The sequence below is a fragment of the Ailuropoda melanoleuca genome, chromosome 19 (assembly GCF_002007445.2).
Source record: "Ailuropoda melanoleuca isolate Jingjing chromosome 19, ASM200744v2, whole genome shotgun sequence".
Taxonomy (NCBI): Eukaryota; Metazoa; Chordata; class Mammalia; order Carnivora; family Ursidae; genus Ailuropoda; species Ailuropoda melanoleuca.
Window position 1 is genome coordinate 11,886,708 of NC_048236.1, and position 17,273 is coordinate 11,903,980.

The window sequence follows — 17,273 nt, forward strand, 5'->3', positions numbered from 1 at the left end:
TTTGCTGTTAGACAACTACAAATGCTAAGCCTTAAATAATCCAAAGCCTATCTTGCAAATTGTATTGGAATCATTTAAAAACTTCTTGGGGTGAAGGGGATTTGAAAAAGCTAAGCATATGCTATCTCTTTTCATACTTCACATGTTTGCATTTTTTGGTTCAAATAACGATTTGAAAATAGGTAAGTGTGGCTTTAAGTATGTCTGCTTTTAAAATGCATATGGATTCTTCAGAATTAGGGCTGATAAACAAGAAGTTATACCGTATGTTCAAAATTAAGAGACCTACTTTATCTTGGCTTGATCTTGGTGGAATGTTGGTGGTTACCATCTCTTCTTGGTAATTTGGGGTTTCTGTGAAGGTATCTGTAAAATGTTGATATGCCTTTGGCTGAAGGAGTCACTGAGTATGAAATACTTTGTAACTGTTCTTGACTTCATAAACAGGGTGTTGTTTTCAACTTGAAAGTGTAGCACAAATGCTATAATTCTGATTTTAAATTGTTATAAGCTCCAGGCAGGAAAGGAAGCTGAAAATAAGTGCTGCATTTGAAAGTAAGTATTGTTCTACCAAAGAGGTAGAGAGGGTGGGGTTAAAGGCTCCAGTAATTTCGCCTGGTGATGCTCTGAGTTTCCAGAGGCACAAATCACTGCATGGTGTGAAGTGGGGACAGCAGGAGCAAAGAGAAAGTGAATTTTCACCCTTTACTTCCAAACCACGGGAAAGGGGGTAACTTTAAAATGCCAGGATGGAACAAAAGAGTCTCAGATGTGCAGGCTTTAATGAAAAGAGCCCATAGTGCCTTAAAATGCCCTTTGGTGTTGCAGTGAAAACAGCTTTTGAAGTTAAATAGTTCAGCTCCATGGCTGAGCAGAAAGTAGGCTTTTTCTAGAGTGGCGAATGCAGCCGATATGGCATAGCACTAATTTTCTGCTGTCTCTGTGAATACTTAATTCTGCAGTATCCCCAGCTCCCTTAATAAACAGAGCTAAATTAATTTATTCACTGCATATTGTCTGCTAAGTTTTCTCTAATGAACAAAGGTATTATTTGCTCTATAAATTCTTGTGTTCTTTAAGTTTTTCAAGATATGATATTATAATCAACTAAAATAATCCCTTTTTAAAAATCAAGCGAAGTAAAGCTTATTTTATTTTGAAAACTTTGTCCTAACTATTTTTATATTGAAAAAAGACAATTCTCGAGTAAGTGAAAAGCAGTTTAAAACATTTTATTAGAAATAACTGTGGTAACATATCTCACTGACGGAAACGTGTATGAGACAATTTTATGACCCCTGCCCTTCCCTCAAAAACTAGAACATTACAAGATTCATCTGTTGGAATGCAAAAGCAGGGTAGATGATGCTCATTTCCAGGAATCATTTAGAATAGAGATCTCCGAAGCAGTATCTACCTACCGCAAGATAATTCATCAGGGTGGTGGTGGGGTGTAGGTCAGACATGATAAAGATTTTATTAATTTTTTTTAAATTTAGATAGGGTTTACAAACTGTTAACTGTGGGCCAGATCTGGTCTACCACCTGTTCCTATAAATAATGTTTTATTGGCACATAACCATGCCTATTCATTATGTATTATCTAAGCCTGTTTTCATGCTACCATGGTAATTGTGACAGAACATATGGTTTGCAAAGCCTACTATATATATATATATATATACACACACACACACACACACACACTAAGTGGACCTTCACAGGAAAAGTTGGCCACCTCCTGACTAAAAATTAAATTTTAAGCTTTGCTATTTTATATGGGTTTACATCAATGTCCTTTTTAAGTCTGAGTACTAGATAGTCACAAATCATGTATATTTTAAGTGAGGTTTCCTGGGAAAGTGTCAGCTCTGCAGTTTGATGCAGTGAATGGAGAGCCCTCAGCTGGCTATTCCTTAAGCCTTTTATCCTTTATTGAAGTTCATGTGCCCAGTTGGACACATGATTTATCATGTCAACTATTTTTAATTAAAATAATCCACACAAAATGGACAAGTGATTTTATTTTTAAAAATCTCCTGCAAAATAATCTGGATTGAATATACCACCACTAATACAAGAATAAATAACAAAAAAAAATGGCAGTGATGACATAATACCTATATCTAATATAAGCTTGTTAACAGCCATATTGTTAATTCATTATTCATATTAATATACCTGGCCCTATATTTATAGTTTTACCTTGAGTTGTAACTAATAATTGTATTATGGCGTCGTAAGATATTTACAAAGTAGGCATCCAGGACCTTGCAATGCTGTGCAACTTCAGTCATGTTAAAGACATGAGGCACTCAATATGATAATATTTAATGTTTTGCTGAAGTCAATGATAAATGTCTTTTTTGAGGAATATTCATAAAGGAAAAATGAAAAACCCAATTTAATTGGAAATATATATGTTCTTCCTGCTGCAGAAAACACTGTAAAGTAATACATAGAAAACAATAGAATGATGAACTGAAATTCATTCCTTTGTATCAGATACCATTACAAAGTGCATTGAAAACATCTCTGAATATTTAAAACAGAAAGTAGTGGGCAAATTACATTCTATTGCAGTTTTATTATGCAGTTAGACCCAAATACAGGTTTAAAATAACCTCAGTGCATGGCATTTGTGTTCTAAACATGAAATGTACAACGAGTGACATTTTGGGGACTTAGAAATAAATCAGAGAAAACTGTATTCTCTAAAGTAAGTGACTTCTTTATGTTAAAATTACAGTTCTATGGGAAAATTGTGAAGGTGTAATCAACGGTAGAATATCTAAAATAATTGTGGGTGTGAGGTTAAAGTTCCATCAACATCCACAGATAAGCTCTGATGACAAAGTAGATATGGAAGTGTGCGCACACACACTATATAGAGAGAGGGCCTGTTATATAGATTACATTTACATATAGTTAAGTTTCCTATATATAGTAGGAGAAACATGGAATAAAGATACGTGTGTGTGTGTGTATCTTTATAATAATGAGACAGAGAAGGACCAAGGATATCTTTGAATCATTTGGAGGTTCTCAAGTTATCTTCTGACAGAGTATTTTAAAAAGTGACAAAGTTCCAGATGCATTATGACTATTTGGCTTTCCTTGGCACCTGTATATTGAAAAATGTGCTTTTCAACAAGTTTATGATTAAAGAGGAAATTCAAAATAAAATTTCTACCTGGAAGAAAGAAAAAAGGTAATGAAACTATTGTCTATTAGAACTTAATGGAATACAATCAAAATAGTCCTTGGAAGAAAACTCATGACTCTAAATATGGTTAATGAATAAATACGAGAATAAAAACAAATGAATTAAATATTTGACTTGGAAAATTTAAGAAGAATAAAATATCCTGTGCATAAAGAAAGCAAGGAAAATGAATTTATAAGAACTGACAAAAGAAAACTGGAAAAATTAAATTGAGGGCAGAACAAAATTTTCAACATGCAAAGGTCAAAAATTTTCTTCCAATACTCCATTTCCCCCCCAGGAAACTCCTTTGGGGCCTGGTAAATATGAGAGGGAGCCAAGAAAGACTTGGCACACTGGCAGCAGGAGATCTAACATAAGAGATAGGCAAAGAAAACTTCCAAGATGATGGTAAAGAGCATCACAGCTTAACAACTTATACAAAGCATAGAAGACAACTAGCACAGATGGGAATAAGTCCCTTAGGTGACATGTATGTTAAGGCTGTCACCACCAAGAATTCTTTCACCTTTGTACTGTATTATCAGCCAAAGTGATCCTAGCCAGAATTCTGAGCTCTATATGGCCTGTCCAAGTGCTGATATGATTCTGCTCTCCCCTCCCTGCTGAGCTGCTTGGAATAGCCAGTATCATCTGACCCTACAGAAGTGTCCAGGCTTGACCAACTCCTGAGAGATGGAGGTTGACTTCAGAGAGCATAGAAATATGAAACATTTTCTGTCTTGTTGGTTAGGTCTTCGCCCTCCTGGATTCCCCCATCTAGGGAATCCTCTGTTGCCCCTAGATCACTACAGCATTGGCTTCTGACATCTTCAGAATAAGTTCTTGAACCCTCCAAGAAAAGCTGAAGCCATTGGGGCGCCTGGGTGGCTCAGTCATTGAGTGTCTGACTTCGGTTCAGGGCGTGATCCCAGGGTCCTGGGATCAAGCCCTGCATTGGGCTCCCTGCTCTGCTGGGAGCCTGCTTCTTCCCCTCCCACTCCCCCTGCTTGTGTTCCCTCTCTTGCTGGCTGTCTATCTCTCTGTCAAATAAATAAATAAAATTTTAAAAAAAAAAAGAAAAAAGAAAAGAAAAAGAAAAGAAAAGGAAAAAAAAGAAAAGAGAAGAGAAGAAAGAAAAGGGAAGAAAGGAAAAGAAAAGAAAAGAAAAGAAAAAAGAAAAGAGAAAAGAAAAAGTTGAAGCCAGAACATTAACCAGGGAGTGTTCTGCTCACCTTTTCCTCTCAAATTTTCCTAAGCACCATCAACTGTCGATACCAATGCTGCCGTTTTCTTGCACAGCTAGTCTTTGTGTTTGCTACTCGGTTTTCAGATTAATCACTTTCTACACTGATTAAGAAATGTAATGAGTTGTTGATAAAATAATGAAACAATCGATTGAGAAATAAAACAAAGTTAGAATATATTTCAATCTAAAAGCCAGCTTTAATGGGCAAATACTAAAAGCGTTCCCTTCAAGTTGCACCATAATGTGACCATTATTTAATAGTTGTAGGAGCCAATGGAATAAGACAAAAGAAAGGAATTAAAAGTCTGAATACTGGCAAAGAGGAGGTAAATTTATCATACCACTAAGTATTTGATATTTTGGGTGCCATACCTGGAGGTTCCAAGAGAATTAACTGAATGACATTTACATCTGTGAGATAACTCAGTAATGTGTCTTGGTAGGAAAACGAAAGCTTTCATGTACTCACATAGAAATACTCCAGAGTTGTTCTTAAGTGGGGGAAAAATACAAACAAATAAGATGTAGAATGTTGCAAGTAGGATCCTATTTTTTTTATAATAGTGTGTGCTTGTCATGTGCATATGTAAAATTATTTGTATTTGCTTGATATGTAAAATAAACACTTGCAGCACAAACAAGAAACTTAGTTACTATTCCAAGGTACAGAGGCTTATATAACTCTCATTTATACAAACGTAAAGATCTAGAATTATAATTTTCTAACCTTAAATTTTCTGAGTTTTTTAAAGTAAGGTTTGAATCTAATGCTTAAAAAAAAAAAGAAAAGAAAAAAAGACATCTACCAATACAGCAAACACATTCAACGTACACTTTAGAAAGCCAATCAGTGGCTGAAAAATGCATGGTATTGGCAAAATGAATTAAATTTATAGTAAAAATATTAAATGTACAGTTTTAGAGTCGAATTTACTTGCTAAACATAATTTTGAGCAATGTGTATTATTTTGTACTCAATTTCCATTTCACACAAAACCAAATATATTAATTCATTGCTTATGGAGCAGAGGAATAATAGAATACAGTATTGAACTCACAGAAAATGTTATATTCCTGCAAAATTTCAGTCATTAATGCATTAAGCATCTACCATATGGCACATTGTATTTGACTCTGAGGCCACGGAGGTGACTAAAGCTGGTTTCATTTTATAAGATTCATGTCCTAAGGGGTTTTACTATAGGATAATCACAAATCGATTTATTTCCTTACATTAAAAGTTTCAGAAATGTAAGAGGTAATATATCTGCAAAAAAGTAGCCCTGTTCTATATATATATATATATACACACACACACACACACACACACACACACACATATACAGGCCCTATTTTCAGCTTTTCTTTGTAGGCTCAAGACTTCCCACTCTTGGGGTTTTCTTGCCCCAATTCCTGGCCTCATCCTGTGGGTCCTCCTTCCTCAAAGTCTTTGGCATTCATCCACTTTTCAGGTTAAAGACCCACCCTAGGGAAGGCCTCATTCCCTCTCCTGTCTACACAGCACCCTTTGTGCGGCTCTCCAGTTTCTCTCTGAAGCAGCACGCTGCCTGGCTTTGAAGACCGCATGCATTCTCTCTGGACTCACCCTCCCTGATGCCTTGCCTTTGCTCAGCCCAGCTTGACAACTTACAGTGCCATGAATTAAACCAATGCTTTGGCCTTGCCTCAACGGCCTCCCCTGTCTCCCCCATTTCTTCCACACTGAATCACAAGCCCTCTTAAATTAATTTGCACTGTTACTGTCCTCTTCGAAGAAGACTTTTCTCATCTCATCCTATCACCTTTGGGATGAACATTCGCCTTCCTTAAACGTTTCTCCTCTCAATATTTCAAAAATAACACCTTGACACCCTTCGGGAGACACTGCAGGTGCTTGTTTCGTTCTGCAGAAGAGGCTGGAGGAGGAAGACTGACAGGAATTACTGAAAGAGACAAACAACACACCGTGAAAGCAGGTGTCTTGTGAGGGGCCCAAGCACGAGCAGAGGTTTCCTTCTTACAAGTATATAACGTCTGTAATATTTAGACTTAATTCCAAGTGAGCTTGACTTTCGTCCGCTAACATGCTCTTTATACCTTTCTTCTTCCCAGGATGGGACAGTTCCTCCCAAGCCTGTTTCTCTCCACCCTTTATATCAGACTAGACTCAGTCCTCCTGCTCAGTCCCTGCCGTCTCCTCAGACGCTCTCACATGCTGACTGTCTTACCCCAGGACCCTTCAGTCATTTGTCCTTCTCACTGAGGGATGAACAGGAGAATTCTCACACCCTGTTTAGCGGCAACACATATAATAAGGTGAGAATTCCCTGCTGAGGTGGGAATTGTTCTGTGCTGGGAAACTTCTTTATGCTTAACTTTTAAAACTTCAGCATAGAGGAAACATATATATTAAGGATATCAAATATTTGTGTTAAAGCCCGTGACCTTACAGAAAGATAGTAATTAACCTTGAGAAGTTATTCAATATTTTTTTTTTGCTTTCAAAGTCATTTTCTGATTTGCATTCCTCATTGTTTCATGTTCTAACCCCAAGGTGGAAATCCCAAGAAATTTTCCAAAACCTTATGAGACAGCATTATTAATTTATCTTCTAGTCTCAGTTCAATGTTGTTTAAACAGCTTCTTTAAATTATAGTGCCTTCGTGAGGAGACGCTTACTGTTGCAGTCAATGAGCAAAGAAATACTTAGAATCTCTACAAATATCTGTAAAATAATATTAACATCTCATTTTGTTTTATTTTTCATTTGAGTATAGTTGGCACAATGTTACATTAGCTTCAGGTGTGCAAACATAGTGATTCAACAAGTTTATACATTATTTTATTAACATTTTATTTTAAAATGTGTATATCTGCCTCATAATGTATAGTGATGGGATATGTAAAATGAGGTGTTCATTACCCTATAGAAAACATATATATTGTATATATTTTATATATGCTATATATTTTATGTATTAAATATTTAAATATATTATTATTTTATTATATTTTACATTTATAATATAATTTTATATAATTATTTAAATATTTTAATATATTATATATTTTATATTTATATAAATTATACTTATATATTTTAAATATATATATTTTAAATGAAAAAGTATTTATAGTTGGCTTTGGAATGCAATCATAAATGTTCTATTAGAAGCAAGCAGTTAATAATACCACATAAGGCTTATGTACAAGAGCCCCTTGTTCTTCTGAACATTACCTTAAGGTCATCCTGGCTATTACAGACTCTCAGGTTCTGAAAAATTCACAAAAGAATTGATTAGTAAAACTCAACCTGCAATTAATTTTTTTAACTCAAAATCTAGCTTAAAAACATTTATTTTGCAAATTCTCTATATCTAGTGCCCTACACCTCTGTACTTGGAAACCGATGAAGGCCAGAATCAGTATGTTCCAGAATGTAGTTGTACAATATCCCTTAGGCCCTGAATTTTTTTTTTTTTGAGGAAATGCTCATAAACTCAGTCTAAAGACAGTCATCTAAAAAGTGAACATTATTATATAAAGAATATTTTAGTTTTCATATTTAATAGCATCTATCATGACTGAATGATCAACCCTGAATTAAACCTATAAACTATCCACTTTCTGCAAACAGAGTGTTTTTGGGCAAAGTTCAGGATAACATTTTTATGACTTTTGTTTCTTACTCTTGGTTTAGAAAAAAGCATTTCAGGGAAAGTATAATATTTAAATGATTTTATATAATTTGAAATTCTTCCTGATTTAATCCTTGCCAACATATATGAAATCCATTTAGCTATTAAATAGAGTTAATGATTCTGAAAATAACATGACTATATTCTTATAAATTGTCATCAATGAGAGGATTATAATTGTGTTTTATAAATATTAATTGCATCAAGTATCTTATTCTTATAATATTTTGGTGGTGTTTTCTAGAACCATTCAGCATTCACAGAGGTTCAAGGATAGAGTCAGTATTTCATCCATATTTTAATCTGTACTTGGTCAGGCTGTGAAGAACAATATATAAAAGTGATTTGAGGTTGGACAACTATTTTCAGTTTACACACTCTTCCTAATAGATTTTGTCTTTCAGAGTCTAAGATTTATTGATACTGAATAAAGAACATTCACATCAGAAATAATAATAATAATAGTAATGTAAGACAGCATTTCTTAATGGAAGATTCAGAACACTCAATAGTCTAGTACTTAAACTGCTCCCTTTAAAATATACAGATTACCTAATTTGATATCTATGTCTACGAAACTTGTGTCATAAATATAGGGCCAGTAGCACACTGGGTTTCAAGAGTTGTCTTTTTTTTTATTTGAAATAACTTCTTCTGTGGAACTGTAAAACATAACCTCCCATCTAAATTAACTTCTCTCCAATACCCTAATGTCATTGCCAGACCTGCTTTACCACTTTACCTACTAGGCTCATCTCTAAATTCAAATCTTCCCATAATTTCCCCTTGAGAGCCACACTGAACTTGACTTAACTATCTTTGATGGTCCCTCATTAACTGGGGCTACAGAAGGTGTTTAACAGGGTTTATTATTCTTCTGTTGAGTCTGTAGTGTGTGCTCTTTTCTTCTGAATCTTCATCAGACTCTGTGTGTTCTACATGTTTCTTAATCCCTACCCTCTTCTCTTACTTTCAGGATAGAGCTCTATCATATGATGTCATATCATACATGTTGATGCTCAGGTACTTTCCTTTCCATCTTTAATAAATCAGGAGATCCTTTTTTTCTCCAGGTCACATGAAGGGAGTCATTACTATTATTTCTTTCTTTAATCCTTCAAGGTAATATAGCCCTATGGTTAAGAGCATGATGTCTCTAGACAGTCGGTCTAAGTTCATTTCCTGACCCTGCTCCTTCCAGATGGTGATGTTGGATAAGTCATTTAGGCTCTGCATGCCTCCATTATTCACCTGTAAAAGGAGGATGACAATAGTAAGCACCTTACTAGAGTATCATGAGATTAGGATGTAGTAATATGTACAGAGCACTTAGAATAGTGCCTGGAAGATTACAAGAACCATATAAGAGTTAGATTTTATTATTAATAAGCCTTTCTGGAGTGCCATTCCCAGCATTCTTTTGAATCATTTGTCCTTTTTGTGTTGGACCCCTTCTCTTTGCAGAAATCTCAAAAAGAAAAAAGAAAAAAAAGCTGAAATGAACTCATCTCCATCCTTTTCCTTGATAGTGCTGCAAGCCTAGTAATTTCGAGACTTTCTCTCTCTCAAAGTGATCAATAGCCATTATCTCCATTCTCCCTCTATAAATTCATGCTTTAACCCATTCTTGAAAGCATTCTGTCTTTTTGCCTCAACCACTCTATCGAGATTGCTCTCTCGGCGTAAACTGCTTGTCAGCAAACTCGGCTGAATTTCCTCAGTCCTCTGTCTCTTTTATCCCTTGCAGCACCTGACACAGTTGATCATGCACTCTTGAATCGCCCTCCTCACCCTGCTCTTGGGATGGTATGTACATTCTGACTCCCTGACTGTTCCTTCTTTGTTTTCTTTGTGGACACTTCTTCCTGCTTCTTCTCTCTAACTGCCTCCATTCAGATGCTCACCCACTCACAGACTTCTGTGATTACTTTAGTACTGATAATTCTCAAATCCACATTTCCGATTCTGTTTCTCCTCCGAGGTTGAGTTTTATATCTTCAGCTGCTCACTTGTCAGTTCCCCTAGGATGTCATGTTGTCACCTCAAACTCATCATTCATTTTGCCTCGAACTAGTTATGTTCTGGCTTCCCTACCTCTGTCATTAATACCACAGTTCTCAGTCCTCAGACTCAAACTTGATTAGGTAGGATGCTTTTTCTGCTTTGTCCTCATAGCTAGTCATTCATCAAGTTGAATGGATTCTTCCTTTCTTATGCCTGTCATGTTGTTATCTCTCGCTACTCTTTATTATTATTCTACTTTACTTAAACCAATCGACTTATTTTCCTCTAGGCATGCCTGGGGAATTTCTCACTGTTTAACTTGCTCATGCATTCTCCTCATATAAAATACCTTCCTGCTTTTCACCTTCCTTTTGCAAAGCAAACCATTCTCATCCTTTATGACCTAGTCAAATTATCTCGGCTCCTCTGTGAAGTTTTCCCATTCATCAACATTCGAAATGATGTTTTCCCCTTTTAATTTATATAATCCTTGCCTGTGCCAAGGTATCTCATGCGTATTACAGGTTATCTTGTATGTGTTCGTTGTGATTGTCCTAGTGTCCATCTAGGGTGTGACATGCTTAATATGATATTTTTCACATTGTAGGTATAGCAATAAATATGTGTTCATGATGCACAAACCCTAAAATGACCCAGATTGTTCACTAGGAGCCCACAATGCTTGAATATTTAGGATTATTTCCATTTTAAGTAGAAACTACTTAGAGTCAATTTATGGATTTATCAGTACATTGAATAGAATTTTCTGTCAGTTGAGAATCTCCCTTTTTCTGGGGATGCATGTAGTTTCCAGCAAGCTTATGGAGTGCTTCAGCATAGGAGCATAGGTGGGGTGGGGATGGGGAGGCAGTAGGCATCCGATCTTTCTTTGCTGTATGTGGGCTCTGGTATCCACCAGGGTATCCTCAGTCCTATCTGGTATATGACCATCAATCAGATAATACACTGCTGCATTCTTCTTTCTTCCCCTGCATGGCATGCCCTGATTGGCTCTAGGTTAGCTACTTCTGAGCCCCTTGAGCCTATATGCGAAAACACAGTTACCTGCACACTGGGAGCAGATCAATTTTTGTGAGGCCCTCTCAGAATCATCCACTTAGATACTCTACCTATCCTTCATCACTCTTCTTTTCCTGCCGCCTCATTTGTAGAAAGCTCTAGGAGTCCATCCTTACGAATTTGCCTACCCACTAAAATGTATTTGTAACCCCAAAATCAATACTCACTGCACTTCTGTGGTCATTTGTGGACATATGAAGAATAGTGAGAACTGTGATTGGCCTGTGTACGTGTTCCCAGCTGACGTGAGCAAGGTGATGTTCTGCCTTCTTGTTTGAACGCTTCGTGCTGTAGGCAATCATTCTTGTCACGGTCTATCTAGTACCACATGCTTTGAATTTCTTTGCTTTTTCTTGGTGATTTCACTATTTAAAATGGCCTCTTCAGCATGTCTGGTGCTCTAAACACAAGAGGGCCACAACGTACCTCACAGAGAAAATTTACATGTCGGGTAAGCTTCCTTTAAACATGAGTTACAGTGCTGTTGGCTGTAGGTTCAATGTTAATGGACCAATGATGTACATTGAATAAGGTGTCTTTAAACAGAAAGGCACATTAAACAAGACTATGTATGATTGATGGATGAAAAAGTAATTGGACTTGCAGGAAGTTAATCTTACATTTCGTCCTGGAGCAACGGTTCAGTACTCGCTAACTCCGTGTTTGCAGAGACGTTATAGAACATAACTACTGTGAATAAGAGGAATCACTTGTCCCTTTGTTATGGTTTTGCTAAGAAGAGGATTCATATACAAGTAGTTAATTTGGGAGGTGGCTCCAGGAAACACCAGTGAAGGAAGTAGGGACCTGGGAAAGATGTGTGATAAGGGGTATATCATGAAGCAAGTTACCAGATGGGAAATTACAGCTTGAGTTTACTGGGAAATTCTAGGTGACAATGTGGACAAGTCTGAGTTAGGCAATCTGGGGTGGGGGCGGGGAATCCTGTTAGTCTTTGTTTGAGGGCTGTGCTGGGGGAGAGGAGCATTCCTCCCCAGAAAGAGCCCTCAGGCAAAGAGAAGCCTGGTGACATTCACAGGCTGGTAGTAAAATGTCAAGACCTGAGATGACAGAGGCAGGACAGTAATTTGTATTATGTATATTCACAACTTTTATGTTTATGATCTAAATTTGAGGTTTAGGATCCTGCAAATCAAAACTTTGGCTAGCAGAATGCTAGAGAATTTTCTTTATTTTGCACATATCTTGCCCTGGGCCATGTATAATGGCTGAAACAATAAAGGGTACAGAGGAATTTTAGGTCTGGGTGTGTGTGTTGGGAGGGGGGCTTACTATCTCAAAATTGTGTCTCATCCAGAGTCATTCGGATAGTAGAAAGATGTTAGGGTTTGAAGCTGATGGCCAAGAAAGAATTCTTGAGACACCTTAGGTTCAAAAAGGTGGTTTTATTAAAGCATGGAGTAGGGCCTGTGAGCAAAAAGAATAGCACTGGGGTCATGAGGAGTGGCCCATTATATACTTTCAAGTCAGGAAGGGGTTACAGATAGTGTAAGTCTCCAAGGACTTTTGGAAGCAAGGTTTCCAGGACCTTGAGGGGCTTAGCTATTGTTAGGAAAAGGTCACTTATTATTGTCTAATAAAACTTTAGTCATGAGGCCCTTCAGATGTATATGGGTGGGTCATATGCTTGGGGGATGATCGCCAACATGTATCTTGGGGGAGGGGGGTAGAGATAAGGAAGTTCCCAAAGGGATTTTTATACATTAAAGTAGGCTCCCAGGATCCTGGGGGTCAGGCTAAGATTGCTTTTTGCCCTTAGCAAAGTATTAACATGGAGGCAGCTGAGTTCCCAGAGGAATGTCACTCTGCCTGTTTCAAGCAGTTGTCAATGGGCTATAAGTAGTAAGGAAATTTAGTAATTTTTCTTCTGCCTTTGTTTCCCACATCAATTTTACCAATTTCCCCCCCATTTTGTAATTCATATAGAAATGTTTATCTTCAAAGTTAGTAAGGTACCATGCACAACACATCTGTCAGTGTGTAGGTCAAAGCCTAATGGATCCACCCTCTGTTTTTGAGAATTCAGTTCATTTGGAAAGATTCCTTTCCCTAAGCACCACTCAGATGTTGCCACAGGAGTCTCAACGACTTACTGTCTTGGCCACAGGTAAGGACACTAACCTGCATGTAACATGCAGAAGTGAAAGTTGATCACCCTTCATGACCTTTTTTCTTTTCTGCAGCCTCTGCCTCATTTCTTCTGTCTCACACTCCCATTAGCTCTGAGGCACAGCTGTCTTTTTAAGTCAAACCCAAATTCCAATTCTTCTGGCTTACTTTCGCTTTCCCACTGAGGCATTCAGCTTTCTGTACTTTCTCCTCTTCTCTTATCCCAGCTACATTTTCTACCTTGTATTTAGCACAGGCCAGGTGGACAGGACGTTCTCTCTTACTGCTGTCTCCCCTGAGTCTCTACTCCGCCCGACTTGCACCAGCAGCAACCAAGAAAAACGCAGGGCAGGCCTATGAATAGGACCAAGAGGAGGGAGAAGTAAGCCTTCACAGTCAGGACTGACTTCTGATGTGCTGGCAGGAGCGAGGCTGGGATTTCCTACTCAGGAAGGCTCTATTTACAGTGAAAGCTTGCGAGGTTTAATGCGTAAGAATAGCATCTTCATAGACAGAGAGACAGCTTTGAAGCCTCAGGAGAACATTGACAGCCATTCTGAGGACATCTTTTCTTTCAGTTTTCGAAAGAATTGCATACTTCAGAGGCCTTGTTTGTGACTGTGCAGCCATTTTTATTTCACTTTCGGTTTCTAAAGTGCATTATCCTTGTGCCTTGTTTGCAGCCATTTACTATTTTCTTTTATTTTTAGTCTGCTCTGTCTGTCTCATCCAAGAGATAAGCATGGTCCATTTCTTTACATAGGAATCGTCCTGTTGGCTCCACTGCTCTTACATTCTATTGTATATTTTCTATGCAAGCGTTGGGGCTAGCTGGCTTGTTCTAACATGTTCAATTTAAGTATTATCTCCGGAGTAGACCCTTGCAAAATAGCTTTCACCCATGAGCGGGAGAGAGTTAGTTATCTCTCACCTCCATTCTTCCTGCCTAGAACCCTCCAGCCCAGATCACTCCCATTTGCAGGTCCCAGGCTGTAATCATGATGACTGGAGGTCAAGGCAAGACTTTAAAGTCTTCCATGGAGAGAGGAAAATGTATATTCCCTGTGTCAGACAACCTATGTTCTGATCTGTCCTGGACATTTTTGTAAAAGTGTATCAGTAAGTGTTTTTCCATTGTTTTGGGGCAACAGTTTTTACTTTTAAAAATCGTTTTTTGGAAACAAATATTTTATAGATCTACCAATGTAACAAACCATTTGTTAATACCTATTTTTATTATTATACGATTTCAGTTATTTCTGTGCCCCTTGTCATTATTAGTGTTTAGTTTGATCAGCAAGTAGACTTGTAGTTACTTTACCCAAAGTGAAATGCAACAAAAGTTCATCTGCAGGCTCTATTGCTGAATTAATTTTGTCAAATAAATAAATTGTTTTATGTCCATGTTTAGAAAAGTAATCCAAACTCCTGCTTTAGTTTCCTTATTTATAAAATAGCAATAAAAATAGAATCTTTAGATGTGCCTGGCTGGCTCAGTTGGTAGAGTCTGAAGCCATTGATCTCCGGGTCCTGAGTTCGAGCCCCACTTGGGTGTGGAGATTGCTTAAGGAAATTAAAAAAAAAAAAAAGGTTAAAAAAGTAGAGAATCTATCACAGGAGATTTACCAAGATCAGTGGTACATGTAAGTGAAACTCTCACGTTCCAACTTAAGTACCCGGTTTTATATATTTTCCAGCATGCTACCTCTTTGTAGAATTTTGGTGCTGGAGTGAAAAAGCAGTGCATTATTATTTTGTGTACATATAATTTAATTTACAGAAATGATATTGTTTTTTTTTAATTTTTTTTAAAGATTTTATTTATTTATTTGACAGAGATAGAGACAGCCAGCGAGAGAGGGAACACAAGCAGGGGGAGTGGGAGAGGAAGAAGCAGGCTCATAGCAGAGGAGCCTGATGTGGGGCTCGATCCCATAACGCCGGGATCACGCCCTGAGCCGAAGGCAGACGCTTAACCGCTGTGCCACCCAGGCGCCCCCAGAAATGATATTGTTAACACACACTTCACTCTTTTTCTGTGGATTTCTTTTTCCTCTGCAATGGTAGGATATTACACTTGGTTCTAAAACTTTTACTTTAGGGTCAAAACTGGGCTCATTTCATGAGAATTACATGGGAAACTTTGGAAAAATGCAGATTCCTGAGACTCACTTAAAACTCCTAAACTTGTAACTTTCACTGGACTGGATGATCTTAAAAGTTTTTACCTCCTCTGGGCCCCTGGGTGGTTAAGCATCTGCCTTTGGCTGGATCCCAGAGTCCTGGGATCTAGCCCCAAGTTCCTAGGGTCAAGACCCCCCCACCCCCATGGCTTAGGCTCTCTGCTCAGCAGGGAGTCTGTTTCTCCCTTTCCCTCTGCCCCTCTGCCCACTTGTGCACTCTCTCTTTCTCTCAAACAAATAAACAAAATCTTTAAAAAAAGTTTTTTACCTCTTTGAAGCTTTCCCATTGGTGGCAAATGTTTCCTCTTTTGTCTTTTAAATTCTGTAATGATTCACCAAGAAAATAAACTTTCTTACAAAAAATAAATTAACAAAGTAAACTATACTGACATTAAAAAGTGCTTGATTATAATTGGTGATTTCTCCTATAAACTTTTTCAAGTAAAAGGAAACACAAGTATTAAATGGTATATATACTACCGTAGGTCACAGGGTTTTTTTGTTTGTTTGTTTTTTCCTTAATTAAAGAACTCATAAAATGTTAGGTTGAGTTCTCAATCTAAATTACTCCCATGTGTTTGTAGCATTTGCAATTGGGCTGAATGTTTATACATCTAGTATTCATGGACTTACTGAATCAGAAAGTACGTTTTTTCCAGTACACTACTTCAAGTATTAAAAGTCATTTCTCTTTGAAAAAGTACCGAAGCTGCCAACATGCACATTTTTATGATTTACTTTTTAAGAAATTAAAGTGCCTTTTTCATAAAATGAGATTTTAGAATATACCAATCCTTTATATTAGAATTATGTTTTTGCTAAGAAAGCTGAAACATTTAACTTGAAATGTATCTTATCTTTATGATACATCAACAGAGTATTTGCTGATGGGTTTTTATTAGCCTCTTTCCAAGCAGCTGCTCTTGAGATTATAGATTAAGAATAAAGAGGACATATAACTTGTCTGCGATGACAAAGTGAGAGGAAAGTGAGCACAATGGAGATATTTTCAGTCCAATTCTGTCCGTTATTTGTCTTTTCTAGGTAAAGGATCATTCCACTTATAATAAGCCAAGGGCAAGACGTCTGTTAGAATAGTGAGAGAACCTTTTTAGCCATATGTATGATGAAAGAGAAGTACACAGTTTAGGGACTATGAGGAGGAAAACACTTAAATGTAATAGCGAACTTATTGGGAGATTTGAGGTCTATTGCCTTTTGTTTTCACATCATGGAGTATTAGGGGTTGGCAATGACTCTGGAACGTCTGATGAAGTTTCCTGGTGGTGAGGTAACTGGGTGAGTGAGCTAGGAAGACAGAAGAAAGGAAGGACACTTTTATATCAGGATCAGTAGGTAGGAAACTTTCCACCATAAACTGGCTTAAGCCTGTTCCTAGGTCATGAGCATGTTTCCTTTAAACCTTTTGGATAGCTCACCCTATAAATGTTGGCTTTTCTCACTTTGTTTTTCTCCATTTGTTCTCTCACTTATTTATTTTCAAATTCAGTCCATTTGTGAAGTTTTTATTGTTTTCATCATTAAGAATATCTTAACTGGTAGTATCATTGTATGGCTACTCAGAAAATTGACTCTCTATACAGAAATGCACTAAATGAATTAAATTTTTAATATTATAGGTGTGTGTTAAACTTTTTAGTAGCTCATCTGAAAGGAGAATTTTTTTTTTGAGGTTTCTTCTGATATTTTAACAGAGATTAATC

The 17,273-nt window shown here is 37.1% G+C and overlaps 1 protein-coding gene across 7 annotated transcripts in view; it reads left to right on the forward strand.

Annotated features, from left to right (window-relative positions):
- MLIP (muscular LMNA interacting protein) overlaps window positions 1-17,273 on the forward strand; it is a 260,174-nt gene that overhangs the window by 218,463 nt on the left and 24,438 nt on the right. For 6 of the 7 annotated variants that reach the window (XM_034648137.1, XM_034648132.1, XM_034648134.1 and 3 more), the window contains one exon: window positions 6,567-6,770. The exons of the other annotated variant lie outside the window; for it this stretch is intronic. In XM_034648137.1, the coding sequence (XP_034504028.1) occupies window positions 6,567-6,770 (204 nt within the window). The remainder of the gene's footprint in view (window positions 1-6,566; window positions 6,771-17,273) is intronic. 7 annotated transcript variants of the gene reach the window in all.